Source organism: Epinephelus lanceolatus, chromosome 5, assembly GCF_041903045.1.
Source record: "Epinephelus lanceolatus isolate andai-2023 chromosome 5, ASM4190304v1, whole genome shotgun sequence".
In the NCBI taxonomy this organism is placed as follows: Eukaryota; Metazoa; Chordata; class Actinopteri; order Perciformes; family Serranidae; genus Epinephelus; species Epinephelus lanceolatus.
The window spans coordinates 15,449,616-15,467,976 of record NC_135738.1 but is presented as its reverse complement, the minus strand read 5'-3'; the positions used below and the strand labels follow the sequence as shown (position 1 = coordinate 15,467,976).

At 43.1% G+C, this 18,361-nt stretch overlaps 1 protein-coding gene across 3 annotated transcripts in view; it reads left to right on the top strand.

Moving 5' to 3' along the window:
- The first annotated feature begins 267 nt into the window (after positions 1-267).
- Positions 268-18,361, top strand: part of tmem117 (transmembrane protein 117) — a 68,701-nt gene continuing 50,607 nt past the window's right edge. For 2 of the 3 annotated variants that reach the window (XM_078167746.1, XM_033633953.2), the window contains exons 1-2: positions 268-584; positions 2,219-2,526. In XM_078167746.1, coding sequence (XP_078023872.1) covers positions 2,438-2,526 — 89 coding nt within the window. In that variant the 5' untranslated portion in view covers positions 268-584; positions 2,219-2,437. Of the gene's footprint in view, positions 585-1,643; positions 1,780-2,218; positions 2,527-18,361 lie in introns of those variants that run through there. The other variant, XM_033633954.2, reaches the window with a different exon arrangement.

The window sequence follows — 18,361 nt, the reverse complement described above, 5'->3', positions numbered from 1 at the left end:
ATAATAATAATGTATTATATTATTATTATCATAGGTCAGCGAGCTGTATTAACGTATTAACGGGACGTGTTTTAACAGAATATTAACACAGTCAGCATCTATTTCTACTTTTTATATGCATGTCCTTAGTCACTACGCTTTTATTTTGAAATAGGTTACCGGAAGTTGTGTGTTTATACTGGCTCGGGCTTGATACTGGTGAATCAATGTGTTGGCTTCATTGCGTTGCACAGATGCTATGCGTGCTGTGTGGACCCAGCTATCTCCATCCACTCTACAGCATCAGCGTCCCGCTAACAGCCCAGGAGCTGCACCGTCCGGCGGGAACCCGCTGACGAAGCACCGCCCGGCTGAGCTAGCCCGCCCGGCGCATGGACGCTCCAGCACAATGGCAGAGGATTTGGGGGTGCCTCTGTTGTGTACCAACAACAGGTCGCATGGATAATCCCCTCCACAACCCTCCCGTATCATCTCGTGTTTGGGATGATTAGAGCGCCGCTGTCGGCTTGATGTGGCAGGAGAGCCGTGCGGGAGCGGGGCTGATCGTCCTGGCTGTCGTCTGAGAGCAAAACGGCGTGGAGCAGGTGCGTTCATGGAGGGGATTTACCGCACATGTACATGGGGTATAAAAAAAATACCGATGTGCAGGCAGGTAACGTTAGGGCTCGCGCGAATTTCGGCCGTCCCAGATGTCGCTGGGTGCATCGACATTAAAGTTGTGTAATCAGATAATTCCAGTCAAGCTTGTGTTATCTCCGAGATACGTGGGGTCGGCGATGTGACATTTGGCGTCATCGCTGTTGTGACATTAGAGGGGATGTGTGTGGTCACAGGCTTATGCTCTTAACACGGCAGTCCATTCAGGAATTGCCAGACCTGGCACGAATAATGGGGCCATTTCTTGTTGCACTTAGACTGTTTATACTGGCAGCCCTGATGCATTTTTTACGTGTTAGAGGGAAGCCGGGGAGTTTAGAGGATGCACCATGAGCAGGATGACAAGGATGCTGAAGCTGATGATAAGTGTGATATCACAGATCTTGCAAATGCATTTCCATCATTATCTCACTGCCATATGCCACACTGAGTATCCCAGGATGATGAGTCCTTTCTGTGTAGTGTTTGCATCTTTTCCTGTTTTCATGGCTGTCCTTTGGGTGCTGAGTGTCTCTCCATGCATGTTAGGAACTCCCCTACCAGAAGGCACTGGGAGTCAAGGGACCTTCCTGTCACAGCCACTCCTCTTAATGGTCAGAATGGGAGAAAGCCAGGAAACACATTTCACCAGGCTCATTAAGTGATCCCACCTCTATTAGTCATTATGTGTCACCCAAGGTGGCACCTAATGACAAGACAAACATGATGCCAGTGAAATTGAATAGCCACATGGGTCTCTCACTTTGGCAGCTCTATTTGTGAGGCTGTTACATCACTCCATATTCCCACTGTGGGGTATTTTAGGAAACAGTGTCAAAGCAGGGAACTGGTTTGGGAAAGTTCGGTCCAGCGAAGTCACAGTGGGGCTACAAGCAGAGGGAGTTCAGGGTGAAGTTCATGGGTGAATGAATGTAGCTGGCTGGCTCTAAAAACATAGAGGGGGTGGACTGTCGGGAATTTACTCAAGTGCCGCCGCTGCTTGGCAGGTTTTCCCGAGCACAGCATCGACGTAATGCTGCCACAATTTTTTGAAGGGAGCACCGAGCAGGCAGGGCTGAGAGGATAAGCCGGTTAAAAGCCGGTGCTTTGCAGCTAAGCGCTTCAAGATTCTGCCTTATCCAGGTATGACACCTCAACACCTCAATCTGTTTTACTGCCTGATGAAGAATTTAGTCTTTAGAGCTTAAATGTCTTGTTTTCATCTTTTTGTTAAACTGTTAAATAACTTTTTTTTTTAGCAGTTTAACCTGTTTTCATGCTGCTGATTCTTTGGCGTAGACGGATCAAGACCTCCCTGACATGTTTGTGGGATAATCTTGTTGTACATGGGAGAGCTGCTAAGAAATCTCCATGTAGGTGCACTGCTGGCACCGGTGCTGAACTCTCAGAGTTGTCTGAATTTAGCATAATCCCAAACCTCAGTTATAGTCCTACCGCTAATCTCAGTTTGAGGGATGTTTTCACTCTAATCTGCCCCTGCTGATTTGAGTGTAATGTAATCTGACTGAAAGAAGCACTTTCTGTCTATCTGTTTGTTTGTCTGTCTCTCTCTGACTCCCAGGTGTAGAGTGGCTGGGGGGCTCAGCAGGATGGAAATAGATGCCCGTTTTCGCTACTATTTCCAGCACCCGTGGTCGCGTCTCATCGTGGCCTACCTCGTCACCTTCTTCAACTTCCTCGTCTTCGCCGAGGACCCTGTCTCTCACAGTCAGACAGAGGCGCACATGATCGTGGTGGGCAACTGTTTCTCCTTCCTGTTCAACAAGTACCCGGGCCTCGGATGGAACATCCTGAAAGTAATCTGCTGGATACTGGCCATTATCACTGGCCTGGTAGCTGGGAAGTTTATATTCCACCGCCAGCTCTTTGGTAAGTCATGCGCACAGTAATTCAGGGGAATGTGCAGAGTAATGGCTCTGCTCAGGGAGGGAACCTTCCTTCTGAGTTGTTTGTGTTGTGGCTGTTACCCAGTGAAAAGCACCTAACGCTCATACCCCACTTTATTGCAAATAGTAACGTAATTAAAGGCACTGCTCTTGTCTTTAATCAGCTCTCATCTTTGTAGCAACGCTCCTGCACCCATCCTTTTCTTGTTAAACTATTTTCTGCCTTTCTTCTCACTTACCATCAGATCTGGGTCAAACAGGATTTGCAAATCTCCTCTGTTCTTCTTAAACTCTGGTTCAAAAGAACAATTATTTTCATTGTGCATTACTCGTCTGATAATTCAGAATATCAGAAAATTCCCATCACAAGTTTCCTTTAAAGCTCATGGCGATGTCATCTAATTGCTTTTTTGGTTGGGTCAACACGCCAAAACTCTTGCAGAAATGAGGAAATTACTCAAAAATGTTTTAAAATAACCATAACTTATTAATCAACTAATCATTTCAGCTCTAGTTTCAAGTAGATCTGTGAGAGTACTACAAGGTTTGAACACTTATAGGATAATGTTACAAAGTCAATACAATCTGTCGCCGCTAAATGTATTATACATATCAATGCAATATGCTTGTAAGGTTTGAAACATCTTGGTGCATAGTATATGGCCTATTCTTCATGCTTGTATCTGATCAGTGGCTCTCTACCTTTTTTGGCTTGTAACCAATTATCAAGATGCACGACCTACTCACACCCACTCTCCCCTTGTGGGCTGCGTGTGCAGAGTGAGCAACAAAAACAAAGACAGAAGCAAAAACTTTTTTTACAGTCTGTTGTGTTTATTCAAGAGAGGAGGCTTAGACACGAGAAGCCATTTTAGTCTTATATAAAAGAAGAGAGAGAGCGTATGATATACATTGTATTTGATATGCCACAGAGGGACTCAGCCATCCGACAGATCTCTTTTGTGGTCAGCATGTCACAACAGGAAAAAGTAGAAGGGCACTCAGGGAGCACAGACTTCAGCAAAGGCCAAATACCCTGTCTCGCAGTGTTGAAGGTGCAATATACAACATTCATACTACTATTATTCATGTCCCCTCTGGCTAGCTAATCGGTGCCACTCTGCACTGCACTAACCAGGCTGGGCGTGCATGGGAGAGCCATGCTCATGTGGCAGTGCTCATGTGAGATGGTATGAGCACCGCTGTATGATCACACTGTTAGCTCTGTCAGTGCTGTTGCTGTTGGTGGCACATGTAGGCATTTAGCACCACTGATAACACCATCATGACTGACAGTGGTGGGACAGCCTCGTGGCGGAAGTGTAATGTCCAGTCGTGTACTGTCTGGAGGGTATATAAACCTATAAGCCACAAAGCCATTGGAATATACAGGAGAGCATACCCGCATCTACTTAGTTGTACACCCTCCTTATCATCTACTGCTACACCACTAACTGTCGGCACTGTTGCTGTTGTTAGCACTGCACTGTTAGCTGCCACCGTTTCTCCTCAGCCCCCTTTATGTTTGCTTGTAACGTCCAAACTAAGAGCCATATGCAGTGCTAGCCCAGTCTATGAATGCCATATGTTGCAAAGTGACAAATAATTTGTGTATCTGCTCTGTGATTTGGATCCGCTCAAAAATGTAAGGGGTTCTTCCTGGGCCCATGCTTCACCACACCCTGCCACCAAGTTTCATGAAAATCGGGCCAGTGGTTTTCAGTAATTCCTGCTGACAAACTGACAGACGCTCAAACAGAGCTGAATCCATGACTTCCTCAGCGGAGGTAATAGTAACATTAAAAGAGAACTACACCCATGTAGCATTGCTCAGGATGGAAAGATGAAAAAGGGATCAAATACAATGCAGCAGAACCAGATATATATATACAGTACAGGCCAAAAGTTTGGACACACCTTCTCATTCAATGCGTTTTCTTTATTTTCATGACTATTTACATTGTAGATTCTCACTGAAGGCATCAAAACTATGAATGAACACATGTGGAGTTATGTACTTAACAAAAAAAGGTGAAATAACTGAAAACATGTTTTATATTCTAGTTTCTTCAAAATAGCCACCCTTTGCTCTGATTACTGCTTTGCACACTCTTGGCATTCTCTCCATGAGCTTCAAGAGGTAGTCACCTGAAATGGTTTTCCAACAGTCTTGAAGGAGTTCCCAGAGGTGTTTAGCACTTGTTGGCCCCTTTGCCTTCACTCTGCGGTCCAGCTCACCCCAAACCATCTCGATTGGGTTCAGGTCCGGTGACTGTGGAGGCCAGGTCATCTGCCGCAGCACTCCATCACTCTCCTTCTTGGTCAAATAGCCCTTACACAGCCTGGAGGTGTGTTTGGGGTCATTGTCCTGTTGAAAAATAAATGATGGTCCAACTAAACGCAAACCGGATGGGATGGCATGTCGCTGCAGGATGCTGTGGTAGCCATGCTGGTTCAGTGTGCCTTCAATTTTGAATAAATCCCCAACAGTGTCACCAGCAAAACACCCCCACACCATCACACCTCCTCCTCCATGCTTCACAGTGGGAACCAGGCATGTGGAATCCATCCGTTCACCTTTTCTGCGTCTCACAAAGACACGGCGGTTGGAACCAAAGATCTCAAATTTGGACTCATCAGACCAAAGCACAGATTTCCACTGGTCTAATGTCCATTCCTTGTGTTTCTTGGCCCAAACAAATCTCTTCTGCTTGTTGCCTCTCCTTAGCAGTGGTTTCCTAGCAGCTATTTGACCATGAAGGCCTGATTGGCGCAGTCTCCTCTTAACAGTTGTTCTAGAGATGGGTCTGCTGCTAGAACTCTGTGTGGCATTCATCTGGTCTCTGATCTGAGCTGCTGTTAACTTGCGATTTCTGAGGCTGGTGACTCGGATGAACTTATCCTCAGAAGCAGAGGTGACTCTTGGTCTTCCTTTCCTGGGTCGGTCCTCATGTGTGCCAGTTTCGTTGTAGCGCTTGATGGTTTTTGCGACTCCACTTGGGGACACATTTAAAGTTTTTGCAATTTTCCGGACTGACTGACCTTCATTTCTTAAAGTAATGATGGCCACTCGTTTTTCTTTAGTTAGCTGATTGGTTCTTGCCATAATATGAATTTTAACAGTTGTCCAATAGGGCTGTCGGCTGTGTATTAACCTGACTTCTGCACAACACAACTGATGGTCCCAACCCCATTGATAAAGCAAGAAATTCCACTAATTAACCCTGATAAGGCACACCTGTGAAGTGGAAACCATTTCAGGTGACTACCTCTTGAAGCTCATCAAGAGAATGCCAAGAGTGTGCAAAGCAGTAATCAGAGCAAAGGGTGGCTATTTTGAAGAAACTAGAATATAAAACATGTTTTCAGTTATTTCACTTTTTTTTGGTTAAGTACATAACTCCACATGTGTCCATTCATAGTTTTGATGCCTTCAGTGAGAATCTACAATGTAAATAGTCATGAAAATAAAGAAAACGCATTGAATGAGAAGGTGTGTCCAAACTTTTGGCCTGTACTGTATATATATATATTTGTTCCACACATTCGTCTTCCCTGTCAAAACCTGGGGCCTACATTACCCACAATGCATCTCGACCACTATCAATTTGGTCAGAGATTCAGGTGTTAAGGCCAAAACCCATTTTCAATGTACAACCCCACACCGGCGGGGGCTAGACACGCAGTCCCACAGCACTTCACGCCACTGTCCTATTAAATGCATTGTCCCCCCACTTGCTCTCTGCTTATACATACCAGCTCCCGTAGCAGCTCCTTTTCTCTACTTCCTTGGCAGCTTGACTCCTCTACTCAGAACTCTATAGCTGTTGCTGTGTCTCGTGTGTCACGAAGAATGGAGGAGGAGAGACTTGTCGTTGAGGTTGAGAAATATCCCGAGCTAAGCGACCCATGGTCCCGTCATTATAAAGACAATGGCCAACAAGATATTGCCTTGGCTCTTCAGGTGAGAAGTCAGGTTTAATTAGGGGCTGTTCATTCACACATGATTTTAAGCTAATGCAGAGGTAGAGGGAGTACAGATCTCTCCGTAAAAGTAGTAATAACTTTGCGTGGTCGTCTGTTGACGAGCTGCAGCATGATGCGTCCGGTGTGTGCTGGGGCGGCACTTGATGCGTGTCATGTGACGAGCCTCGCTGGTGTGTTTTCAGCTTCATGCTAGTAGTGGCTAATATAGCCTGTAGCTCCTAGCCTCAGACAGAGATGAGGAGCGAGCTAGAGAGGTCACGTGAGCTCACTTCTTTTTATTTCCACATCCCCATAAATGTATTATTTACGAACTTGTAGTCTTCAGCCCCAGCAGATATTGACTTAAGTGACTTGATATCAAGACTCTGATGTATAATAAATGGAGTTCCCCTTTAATAATGGCTTCATTTCATTTAGGTGTGTCAGTCGCAGGGTCCCGGTACTGTGCATGCTTGCTCATTGGGCTCACTTCCAGGGACACTTAGATGGAGCAGCACCATCATTAATGTTATTAATTCCACCTGTGCTTTTCCTTTTATGACATGTCAAAATGTCTGCAGTGTTAGTAGCCTAGTAGGATGGCGTTGTTCCATTTAAGTGTCGCAATGAGCCATGTCAGTGAGAAAGCATGCTTTCTAGCAGGCCTCTGATACATCTAAATGGAATGCAGCCATCTGTAATTAATGTTTTTCATTACTTTTCTTGGTAAGACATGTTATGACAGGTTTTGAGAGTCTCTGCAAAAAAACATCCATCACCTCCACATGCTACACATTTTTAAGTCAGTCCTGTTGCTCACTTCCTCCACCTCTCACACCTCCTTGATGCATTTCCTCCTCTGTTTCACCCTCTTGCCATCTTTGTCACCTCAACCTTTTCTCTCTTCTCACTCTCTTGACAGCTTGACTCCTTCCATTTCACTCCCCTCTCATAAGGCTATGACTCCAATCTCATCAGCCCGTCATTTGTTTAAACTGTGCAGCAGTTCTCAGTGCTTCCTATTCAGCTCACACATTTCATTTCCCAGTCACTTCACAACTCACTTAGGCCCGGATATTATTGGCCACCCTGGTTTATCTTCTTGGGATGAACCATTAATGACTATAATTGGAGGGCAGAGAGAGAGAGAGAGAGGGAGAGAGGGAGAGAGGGGTGGGGGGTAGTACTCTGAGTGATCATCTTCTCTGAGCATAAATAGAAAGCCAGGAGTGCATGATGACATGATACTTTCTGCAAATACAGAATCCTCACTAAGAGGGGAAATGGAAAATGGCTTTGAGGACTGTGGTTTTCCTGTACACGGTGGACAGATAGTGGATCTGATAATACCAGCTGTTCTGTCTTCTCAAGTTGCAATCGTTTCATTGAATGTAGTGTTTCCTTACTTAGGAGCTTTCTCTTCCTTTGGGTCGGAACTTAATGCTGTGGGTCCTCGTAAATTCTTATGACTAAGATAGAGAGGTTAATTTGATACAGGCCTAATAGAAACAGATCTGAAATGCAATATGTCAATGTTTTTAGATACAGCATTTGAAGCTGGCCCATGCAAAAGAATGTGGTATTGAAATTCACAAGTCAACAACTTAAATTGGTAGAACCATGTAAATTTGGTTTAAAATGGTGTCACCAGTCAAATATGGTTGAAAAACTCTCATCTATGGTGCCAACAAATACCCACGTAATAGTGTTATTTCTTCGTGGAGATAGTTTTGGTTTGGTTTGGCATGTTGGGAAATGCGGGTCTTGCTGAGCGTTAGATGAGATCGATACCACTCCCAGTTTTGGGGGAGTGTGCTATTGGCATGCTGGCTGCAGGACTGTCCACCAGAGCTGTTAAACTGATGTTCATTTCACTAGTGTAAGCTGTCTCCAAAGTCATTTCCAAGAATTTGGCAGTACATCTAACTGGTCTAATGACCTCTACATCCGGCCTCTTCACCTGCAAGATTGTCTGAGACCAGCCACTGAGATGAGTGTCCATGGGACGGTTTCTGGCAGTCCATGTAGGCTGAGCTCTTAGCAGCGGCCGGTGTTTGACTCATGTTTTCCCTTCTTTATTTCTCCCCCCTTTCCTGTCTATCGTCAGCTGTTCTATCTGATGAAACCAAAAAAACGCACAGGAAATAATCTTTAAAAGAAAAAAAAGAAAAGAAATTATTTTGTCTGCAAACCAACTGTTGCATCAGCTGTTTGGGTGGCTGGATTCAGCCCATCTTGCAGAAGAAGAAGCTGGGGTCCTGAGCTGCTGTGGTTACACATGATGTGTGGTTGTGAGGATGGTTGGATGTACTGCCAAAAGCCACATCAATGACATTGGAGACATCTTATGTTAGTGAAATGAAGGTTGAGTTCAAGTGCAACAGCTCTGGTGGACATTCTTGCAGTCAGCATGCCAATGGCACACTCCTTCACAGCTTACAACATCTGTGGCTTTTAGGTACACACGATAATATCAGCACGTCATCAGATATCGGCCGATATTTCCCTTAAAATGAAATATCAGAATTGGCCAACATGCTTTTTCTTAATTTGCACAATGAATGAATTTACCATACATTAAAAAGCACTGAATTTCATGTCTCCTTCTGCTGGTGGGCCATTATGATAAGAGTATGCATGCATAATATGATATTAATTCCACTACAGAAGAGATTCGATCAAGAAAATTAGGCAGGGAAAAAGTAGATATATCTATCTGTATCGGTTATTGGTCAAATGAGTTGTGACATATCAGCATATTGGTAAAATTCCAATCTTGTGCATCCCTAGTGGCATTTTGTTGTGTCATAAATCAGCATCTTGATATGCCACACCTGTCAGGTGGATGGATCATGGAATGAGATGGCAAAATGCTCACTAACACAGATTTAAACAAATTTGTGAGCAAAAGTAGAGTGAGCCTTTGTGTGCACTGTGCACAGAAAAAGTGTTACATCTTTTATTTATTCTCATCAAAAAATGGGAGCAAAAACAGAAGTGCTGCAGTTCAGATAGTTCAGTTCAGATGGGAACTTTCTTAGTGTAGTCTGTAGATTATCCAAAGTAACTCGCACACTATCTCTGGAAAGAGAAATTATTGTTTAGACGACCAGTAACTTGGGAAAATAAAACCACAACAACTAGCGTAAGTGACTAGTAGAGCTTGGTGAGAGCTTAAATTTGTGTGCATCATTTAAATGTCACACTCAGCACAGACAGCACTTTTTTCCAGTCAATACCGTGCAAGCTGAAGAGCCACGATGTATTACTTCATCAGCATTTTCTGATTTGCATGACTCATAATAGTTAAGTAGGTGCTTCAACACATGAACTTTAGTTGCATCTCTGTGTGAGATTTTACACTGAGGCCCAGTGTATGTGGATCGGGACACACTCGCATTGGCTGGAGGGTGTAGAGGACAGTGTAGTGCAGCTCATCCTGCAGCCAGGTACAGCTAATGTGCCTCAACAAGCCTCCCAACAGATGGTTTGTGTTTCTGCGTGTGGGTGTGTGTGTTTGTAAGTGCGAGAGAGTGGTGATGTTTTGTGTGTGCGTGTGTGAACGTGTGTGTGTGTGTACTGAGGACAGATGAAGTGAATTTGTGGCAGAGAGGGAAAGAGATTGTTGAGAGTTGGAGAGGCGAGATGTGTCCTGCACAACATTTCAGTTATGTAATCACAGGTAAGGCAGGAGAGCTGTGCTATAGCACCAGGCCCACTGTAAAATCTATCATCTATTATAGATCTGTCACAGGGGCCCACATGACCCACCTACTGCACATCATGATGTCTCCACTAAAGCCCTGCAGATCTCTTCTGTAGGCAGGCAGTGGGAACACTTCTGGTAGAAAACACAGCCCATACAAAGGGTTGAGTACCTGGAAAAGGCACTCTGGAATCAGAATCTGCGACTGTGTTTTTCTGGTGCCATTTTACAAATATAATACCTCTTGTAACCGGAGTCATTTTCACGCTCATTCTGTTTGCAGCTATGCTTAACTTCAAATCAATTTGTACCAACTCTGGAAACAGACATTGTTTTTGAAAGCTGACACATCGCCTGGATCATTTATCATTTATGATGGCCTAGAAAAGATTTTGCAGTCAATTACACCACCTCCTCCTGCTAGCGATTTAGTGTTTTCCCCCGTGTTTGGCACAATATATGATTTACCCCCTCAGAAATCCACACAAATGTTAATCCAGTTGTCGCATAACCGTTGCTTTGCAATCCTTACATTCGGTATTTCAGTCATGGTGCTATTCAGAGGAGGCAGAGGTGCACAGTATTGTTCTCTGCTGGTGAAAAACAGAATAAACTCCCGGTGATGAATAGCTTGTGACAGATTATGTGATTTAAGACTGCATTTGAGGTTCAAGGAACAACCTATGCTGTTCCATTCGGCCTCTCAAGGCTATGTGTGCTCTCTAATGGAGTGGGCGGTAGCCAATGACTTCTGGTCATTCAGAGGGAGACTTGCTGTCATTATGCATTTATATTAAAATCTTAGGTCACAGGGTCTGTAAGATGTCTATTTCCATTTGAGTGTGGTGTGTTTGCATTCAGCCATGAGTTACATTAAGACACCTTTTTAAATTTGAAAACCGGCTCCTTTGGGCTCATGGTCAAAGACTTTACTGTAGGTTGCATTTTTTTTTTCTCTTACAGAGGATAACTAAGAAAATGTCGCTTTAAGTGGATGTGCAGTGCAGTACACTTAGGGTTCATTTGACCAAGTCTAAAAGTGAGGCCGTAAGACAAGTCAATAATTGACTAGTAAAAACACAAGCACTCTCACACTCACATGCAAACACATAAAGATCACTCATCACGCAAAGACTGAAATATAGGATGGATTTTTGAGACAGATTTAGAAAAAGTTATTGATACAAGTTGGCAGATGTCAGTCTGTTCCACAGACGAGGGGAAGTGACAGCGAAGGATACTTAAACCTTAACTGACAACATCCATGAGAACAACAAAATAAGAGCGCTACAGGTCAAAATGATGTGGAGATGGACGGTATGAAATCCACTGACAGTGTTTATAGGCACAAAATATCCCAGTTTTTGCCCTTATTCCAATAAAGACAATATTCCTACTAAGCTGTTTATGTGGCTAATAAAAATGATTATTCCAGTAATATTCACGTTTACATTCAGCTGTGCATTCTCTAAGTATAGTGTCTTCAGATGTCGTTTATCACCGCAAAATATGGAAAAGTGAAACAGCTGGAGATTCTTTTGATCTCAGCACCCTCACGGACTAAATGAATATGAATAACTGACACACATAATTTGACTTTATGACTGCATCAGAAGAAGTGAGTCACCACCTTTTTTTGTCGTGTCTCCTGTTTACCGTGCCTGTATTTCTGAGTGCATTAGTCTTCGGTGCTTGTGGTTTTAGTAAAATGAACTGAACAATTGAATCATAGAGAATCTAACCGAGCTCACAGTATATAGCATCTCCACACTGGCAAAAGTTGAAACATTTATATTTGTATGCAAGAACTTAACAGCTAACTATATTACTTGCTTGACAAACAGACCAGGAGTTTGATTGAGACAGGCGTTTATTTGTCAAAATATGTAGCTACACCAGGCTTGTAAAAGGGGCTGGGTGTTTAATTGGGACTAGGCTTTTAATTGAAGTTTTACATTAATTCAGAATATCTAAATAGAGTTTGCTGTTTACATGACCAGTATGAAATTCAGAATATTTTCATATTCAGACCATAGGCGTCATTTAGGTATGGCGAGGTATGGCAGCTGCCATACCTTGGAATCGGGAGAAAAAAAAAGAGAGAGGTTCTGTAGTCATCTTACTTGTAAGTGTCCTTCATATTTGTTGCAAGTGATCAGATGTGATATGTTAGATAGTCCGAGGCGCACTGGCTGGTTGTTTTCATTGTAAATAGGTCGATAATATGCTCATCAGTGAATATGAGTGTTAGTGAATACCGAGTGTTATTGAATCAAATTGTTCGCCACTTCGCTCCTCCGCGAGTTATGAGTTATGTGAGTTATCTGTGTGTTGTAAAAGCATTTTGCCCTGCTGCTGTAGACAGCCTGTCTAAATGATGTCTTGAAGCCTGTCTGATTGTATGTGGGGTTTTTTTCTTCATGTCGGCATGTTAAGCTTGTATTTTCGGTCTCTGGAGACACTCAATAAATTCACCTATTCAGTATTGTACCAAATTGGCCTTTGTTTTACTGTGTTTCATACACCGGACCTCTTGGTTATCTTCTAGAAATGAGCTTGTAATTAATTTATTTTCTTTATTTTCTGTGAAGTTAAACACATGATTAAACGTCCGCTCGCTGTCCGTGGTGCTGAAATATGCGCTGAAATACAGTACAGGCCAAAAGTTTGGACACACCTTCTCATTCAATGCGTTTTCTTTATTTTCATGACTATTTACATTGTAGATTCTCACTGAAGGCATCAAAACTATGAATGGACACATGTGGAGTTATGTACTTAACCAAAAAAAAGTGAAATAACTGAAAACATGTTTTATATTCTAGTTTCTTCAAAATAGCCACCCTTTGCTCTGATTACTGCTTTGCACACTCTTGGCATTCTCTTGATGAGCTTCAAGAGGTAGTCACCTGAAATGGTTTCCACTTCACAGGTGTGCCTTATCAGGGTTAATTAGTGGAATTTCTTGCTTTATCAATGGGGTTGGGACCATCAGTTGTGTTGTGCAGAAGTCAGGTTAATACACAGCCGACAGCCCTATTGGACAACTGTTAAAATTCATATTATGGCAAGAACCAATCAGCTAACTAAAGAAAAACGAGTGGCCATCATTACTTTAAGAAATGAAGGTCAGTCAGTCCGGAAAATTGCAAAAACTTTAAATGTGTCCCCAAGTGGAGTCGCAAAAACCATCAAGCGCTAGAACCAAACTGGCACACATGAGGACCGACCCAGGAAAGGAAGACCAAGAGTCACCTCTGCTTCTGAGGATAAGTTCATCCGAGTCACCAGCCTCAGAAATCGCAAGTTAACAGCAGCTCAGATCAGAGACCAGATGAATGCCACACAGAGTTCTAGCAGCAGACCCATCTCTAGAACAACTGTTAAGAGGAGACTGCGCCAATCAGGCCTTCATGGTCAAATAGCTGCTAGGAAACCACTGCTAAGGAGAGGCAACAAGCAGAAGAGATTTGTTTGGGCCAAGAAACACAAGGAATGGACATTAGACCAGTGGAAATCTGTGCTTTGGTCTGATGAGTCCAAATTTGAGATCTTTGGTTCCAACCGCCGTGTCTTTGTGAGACGCAGAAAAGGTGAACGGATGGATTCCACATGCCTGGTTCCCACTGTGAAGCATGGAGGAGGAGGTGTGATGGTGTGGGGGTGTTTTGCTGGTGACACTGTTGGGGATTTATTCAAAATTGAAGGCACACTGAACCAGCATGGCTACCACAGCATCCTGCAGCGACATGCCATCCCATCCGGTTTGCGTTTAGTTGGACGATCATTTATTTTTCAACAGGACAATGACCCCAAACACACCTCCAGGCTGTGTAAGGGCTATTTGACCAAGAAGGAGAGTGATGGAGTGCTGCGGCAGATGACCTGGCCTCCACAGTCACCGGACCTGAACCCAATCGAGATGGTTTGGGGTGAGCTGGACCGCAGAGTGAAGGCAAAGGGGCCAACAAGTGCTAAACACCTCTGGGAACTCCTTCAAGACTGTTGGGAAACCATTTCAGGTGACTACCTCTTGAAGCTCATGGAGAGAATGCCAAGAGTGTGCAAAGCAGTAATCAGAGCAAAGGGTGGCTATTTTGAAGAAACTAGAATATAAAACATGTTTTCAGTTATTTCACCTTTTTTTGTTAAGTACATAACTCCACATGTGTTCATTCATAGTTTTGATGCCTTCAGTGAGAATCTACAATGTAAATAGTCATGAAAATAAAGAAAACGCATTGAATGAGAAGGTGTGTCCAAACTTTTGGCCTGTACTGTAGGTCTGATGTTTTCACTGCTCTCACCAAGTCGTGCATTGCATGCAGACATGAGGTAGCCTGTTATGAATGTGAGAAACAGCTTCATGTCCTTTGAAACAGTTTTCAGTAGCATAGTATGTACTTCTGACAGGTCAAAGACCAAAGTGAAGTTTTATATCCATACCTTAGCTTTTGCTGAAATGACGCCCCTAATTCAGACTAAGGGCTGTTTCATTCAGACGCATTGGCGGCCATGATGCGTGCTTGTGTCTCAAAATGTGTTGTCCATTTTTGTGATACACGGCACATGTAATACCATGCGTTGCCAGCAGGGGTGATAACGCAAGCAACATACTTGAAATTAACCACTTTTTGTTATTCACAGAAGAAGCAGGTATGAAATATGGCGGGCAAGGAGGAAAAACTTTGCAAACTAGTATGGGCACACCCCCATTTATATGACAGTTCTAGTTCCCTGCACTCTAATAAAATAGTGGTACTAGCTAGCTATAGCAGTACTAGCTAGCCAGAATGTATCAGTGACTCTGCTACCCCCTATTGTGCGAGCCATGTATTGCATTTCAAGTGTCGCCCGCGTCGCTTGCATTCAATGTGTTGACTATGAGAGGAAGTGCGTTGCTCGCGTTGCTTGCTCACGTTCCATGCGTCGACTATGAAACGGCCCTAATAGTGGAATGTCAGGGTGCACGCAGATGTAGTCAATGAAGACATTCAAACCGCTATCCAATCTACAAAGTTAAAGGAATAATTTGACATTTTGGCAAATATACTTAGTGCATTTGTAACCAGTCTGGCCTGACACTTCAGTTCGCTACAAGTTCTGCATTGTGTTTGTGGATGATGAGAAAGAAGACTAGGACAATGTCTGCCTCGCTAACCAGGGGGATATATTCTCTGTGCAACACATTAAAATCAGTACAGGAACTTCTAATGACCAGCTTTCCACAAACACACCTCTCCTCGCAGGGTCTGGAAAACGAGTGAGGAGGATAGCGCAAATCTACAGGAAATGAGGCCACCAAAATGCCTGAGGTCACAGAACAAAAATCAAATTGACCAACATGAACATATTAAAAAAGCAACAACAGAATATGGACAAATACAAAAGATGGATTTGGTGAAATATAAACCTATTACAGTTATACACTGGTACCACATTCTTGCCGAGAGTTAGTCGAGAAGGTCGATACCAGTATATAAAGACTGGAAGTATGAGGAAACAACTGGGTTGGCTCTGTTGGGGGGTAAGAAAGTAGATAACACTGCTAGCTATCAATATTTCATGTTATTTATTGTTCATTTCATCCACACAAACATCAGAGTCTAGAAAAAGACAAGTCATCCAGGAAGTGCATCGCAGTTTTTGTACAGATTCAAGAAGCAAGATGTAACATGTTGAACTTTAGAGGGGCAGGTGCATTGGCAAAGAGTGGTATCGATCTTTTCATCTGACTCTCGGCAAGAAAGCAAATAAGTGCCTTTCCCAAAATGTCAATCTGTTCTTTTAATAACAAAAGAATATTGGATTGTGGAGGTGACATGTTTGTGTTATTAGTCCTATTTCGGTGACATTATTTGGACTTTACTCCGGTATTTCTGTTTGGTTGTCACCAGTAGTCTCTTTCTCTTTGCTTGTATCTTCTGTCTTTGTTTTCTTATGATTAAAAAAAGGCTAATCAATCAGGTTGTCCAAGTTGCAAATTGCCTCATACATAACTAGCTTTTATTTACGCAGTGATGCAGCACCGCAGCACTGAAGCTTTGTATCGGGGCTACCTTCGCAGCACATGACTATCTCACTGCCCATCTCCGTAGTTGGAAAAGTGAAACTGCTTTTAACTTCTTTCTCATGCTGCCTCAGTCTCAGTATTAGCATAATATATTCACGTCTCTCTCTCCAAGCCTCTGCGACTTCTAAACGGTAAATTGAAGGGTAATTCTGAGTCATGTGGAGCAGCATCCTAACTGGATTAAACCCTCCTTTGCATCTTATTACCGGCACTTACATTCAATCAAACGCTGACCGCTCATCTCTGCTTACAGGAGACGTTCCAGGCTCCAGAATACTGTGAACAGCACAAGAAAAGGTGACAGTAATGTGAAAACCTGTTTCGGTTAATCACAGAGCTGTTGGCAGTATCGGATCCTCAGCTGAGCTCTGTGTGTGTAATGTGGTAGTACGTGTGTGTATGTGTGTTACAGAATGTGAGACATGTCATTGGTTGCTCTGTTGTTGGAGTGCCTCTCGTCCCATTTCCCTGATCTTGATGAGTGTAGCCTGCAGGATGCCATCTGGGTTCTGTCATATGTTATTACTGTGCCACGCAAAGGCTGAGATGGCTTATGTACGGCACTGTGTGGCTGCGGGTCAGAGTGGAGTGAGTGTTTGTGTGTGTGTGTGTGTGTGTGTGTGTGTGTGTATGGGTGGCAGGGTAGGGGCTCTCTGCGTGCTTTGTGTGTGTGCGTCGCTGCGAGGTATTTTATTGTCCGTGTGCGTGTTGCTGTTGAGAGTGAATTCATGTCTCTGCGTTTATTCATACCAGTGTCGAAACAATTAGTCTTTCAATTTATCATCAGGGAAATTATTCAACAGCAATTATGGTAATGGTTTAATTGCTGAAGCAATCTAGTAAACAAAGATGGCAAACGGTTACAACTTCTCTATTCTGCTTTATGTGATTGCAAACTCAATATGTTCTTGGTTAGGAGTGTTCGACAAAGTAAACTGTGGGGTACATTTTTAAGCTTCTCTCTGACATTTCGATCAAGAAGAATAATCACTTATTGTATGCTTTTTTGTGTCTCTTGGTGGTCGTTTTTATGTCTCTCTGTGGTCATTTTGTGTCTCTTTGTGGTCTTTTTGTGTCTCTTTGTGGTCATTTTGTGTCTTTGTCGATTTTCTGTCTTTGTGTCGTCGTTTTACATCTCTGTGTGATGATTTTGTGTCTCTGTGTGATGATTTTGTGTCTCTGTATGGTTGTTTTATGTCTCTGTGTGGTCATTTTGTGTGTCTTTGTGGTCATTTCATGTCTCTGTATGGTCGTTTTATGTCTCTGTGTGGTTATTTTGTGTGTCTTTGTGGTCTTTTTGTGTCTCTTTGTGGTCATTTTGTGTCTATGTGGTCATTTTGTGTGTCTTTGTGGTCTTTTTGTGTCTCTTTGTGGTCATTTTGTGTCTCTGTGGTCACTTTGAGTCTCTTTGTGGTCTTTTTGTGTCTCTTTGTGGTCATTTTGTGTCTGTGTGGTCATTTTGTGTCTCTTTGTGGTTGTCTTATGTTTCTTTGTAGTCATTCCATGTCTGTGTGGTCATTTAATATCTGTGGTCATTTTGTGTCTCTCTCTGGTCATTTAATGTCTGTGGTCATTTTGTGTCTCTCTGTGGTCATTTTATGTCTCTGTGGTCGTTTTATGTCTCTGTGTGGTCATTTTGTGTGTCTTTGTGGTCTTTTTGTGTCTCCGTGTGGTCATTTTGTGTGTCTTCGTGGTCTTTTTGTGTCTCTGTATGGTCTTTTTGTGTCTCTTTGTTGACATTTTATGTCTCTTTGTGGTCGTTTTGTGTCTGTGTGGTTGTTTTATGTCTCTGTGGTCATTTTATGTCTCTGTGTGGTGGGAGGGGGAGTTGGGATGGGGGGTTGAAGATGGCAGTGTGTTGGTGAAGATTCTCAGTCATCCAGGCCAGGTCATGGTAATCTTAAGTGCTACATCGTAGGAAACTGGACTTGCTTTAGTTTCTTAAAGACGTTTCACCTCTCATCCAAGAAGCTTCTTCAGTTCAGAAGCCTCTTGGATGAGAGGTGAAATGGATAAGTCTTCAAGAAACTCAAGCAAGTTTAGTTGCCTCTGCCTCATCTCTCAGAAATCAAA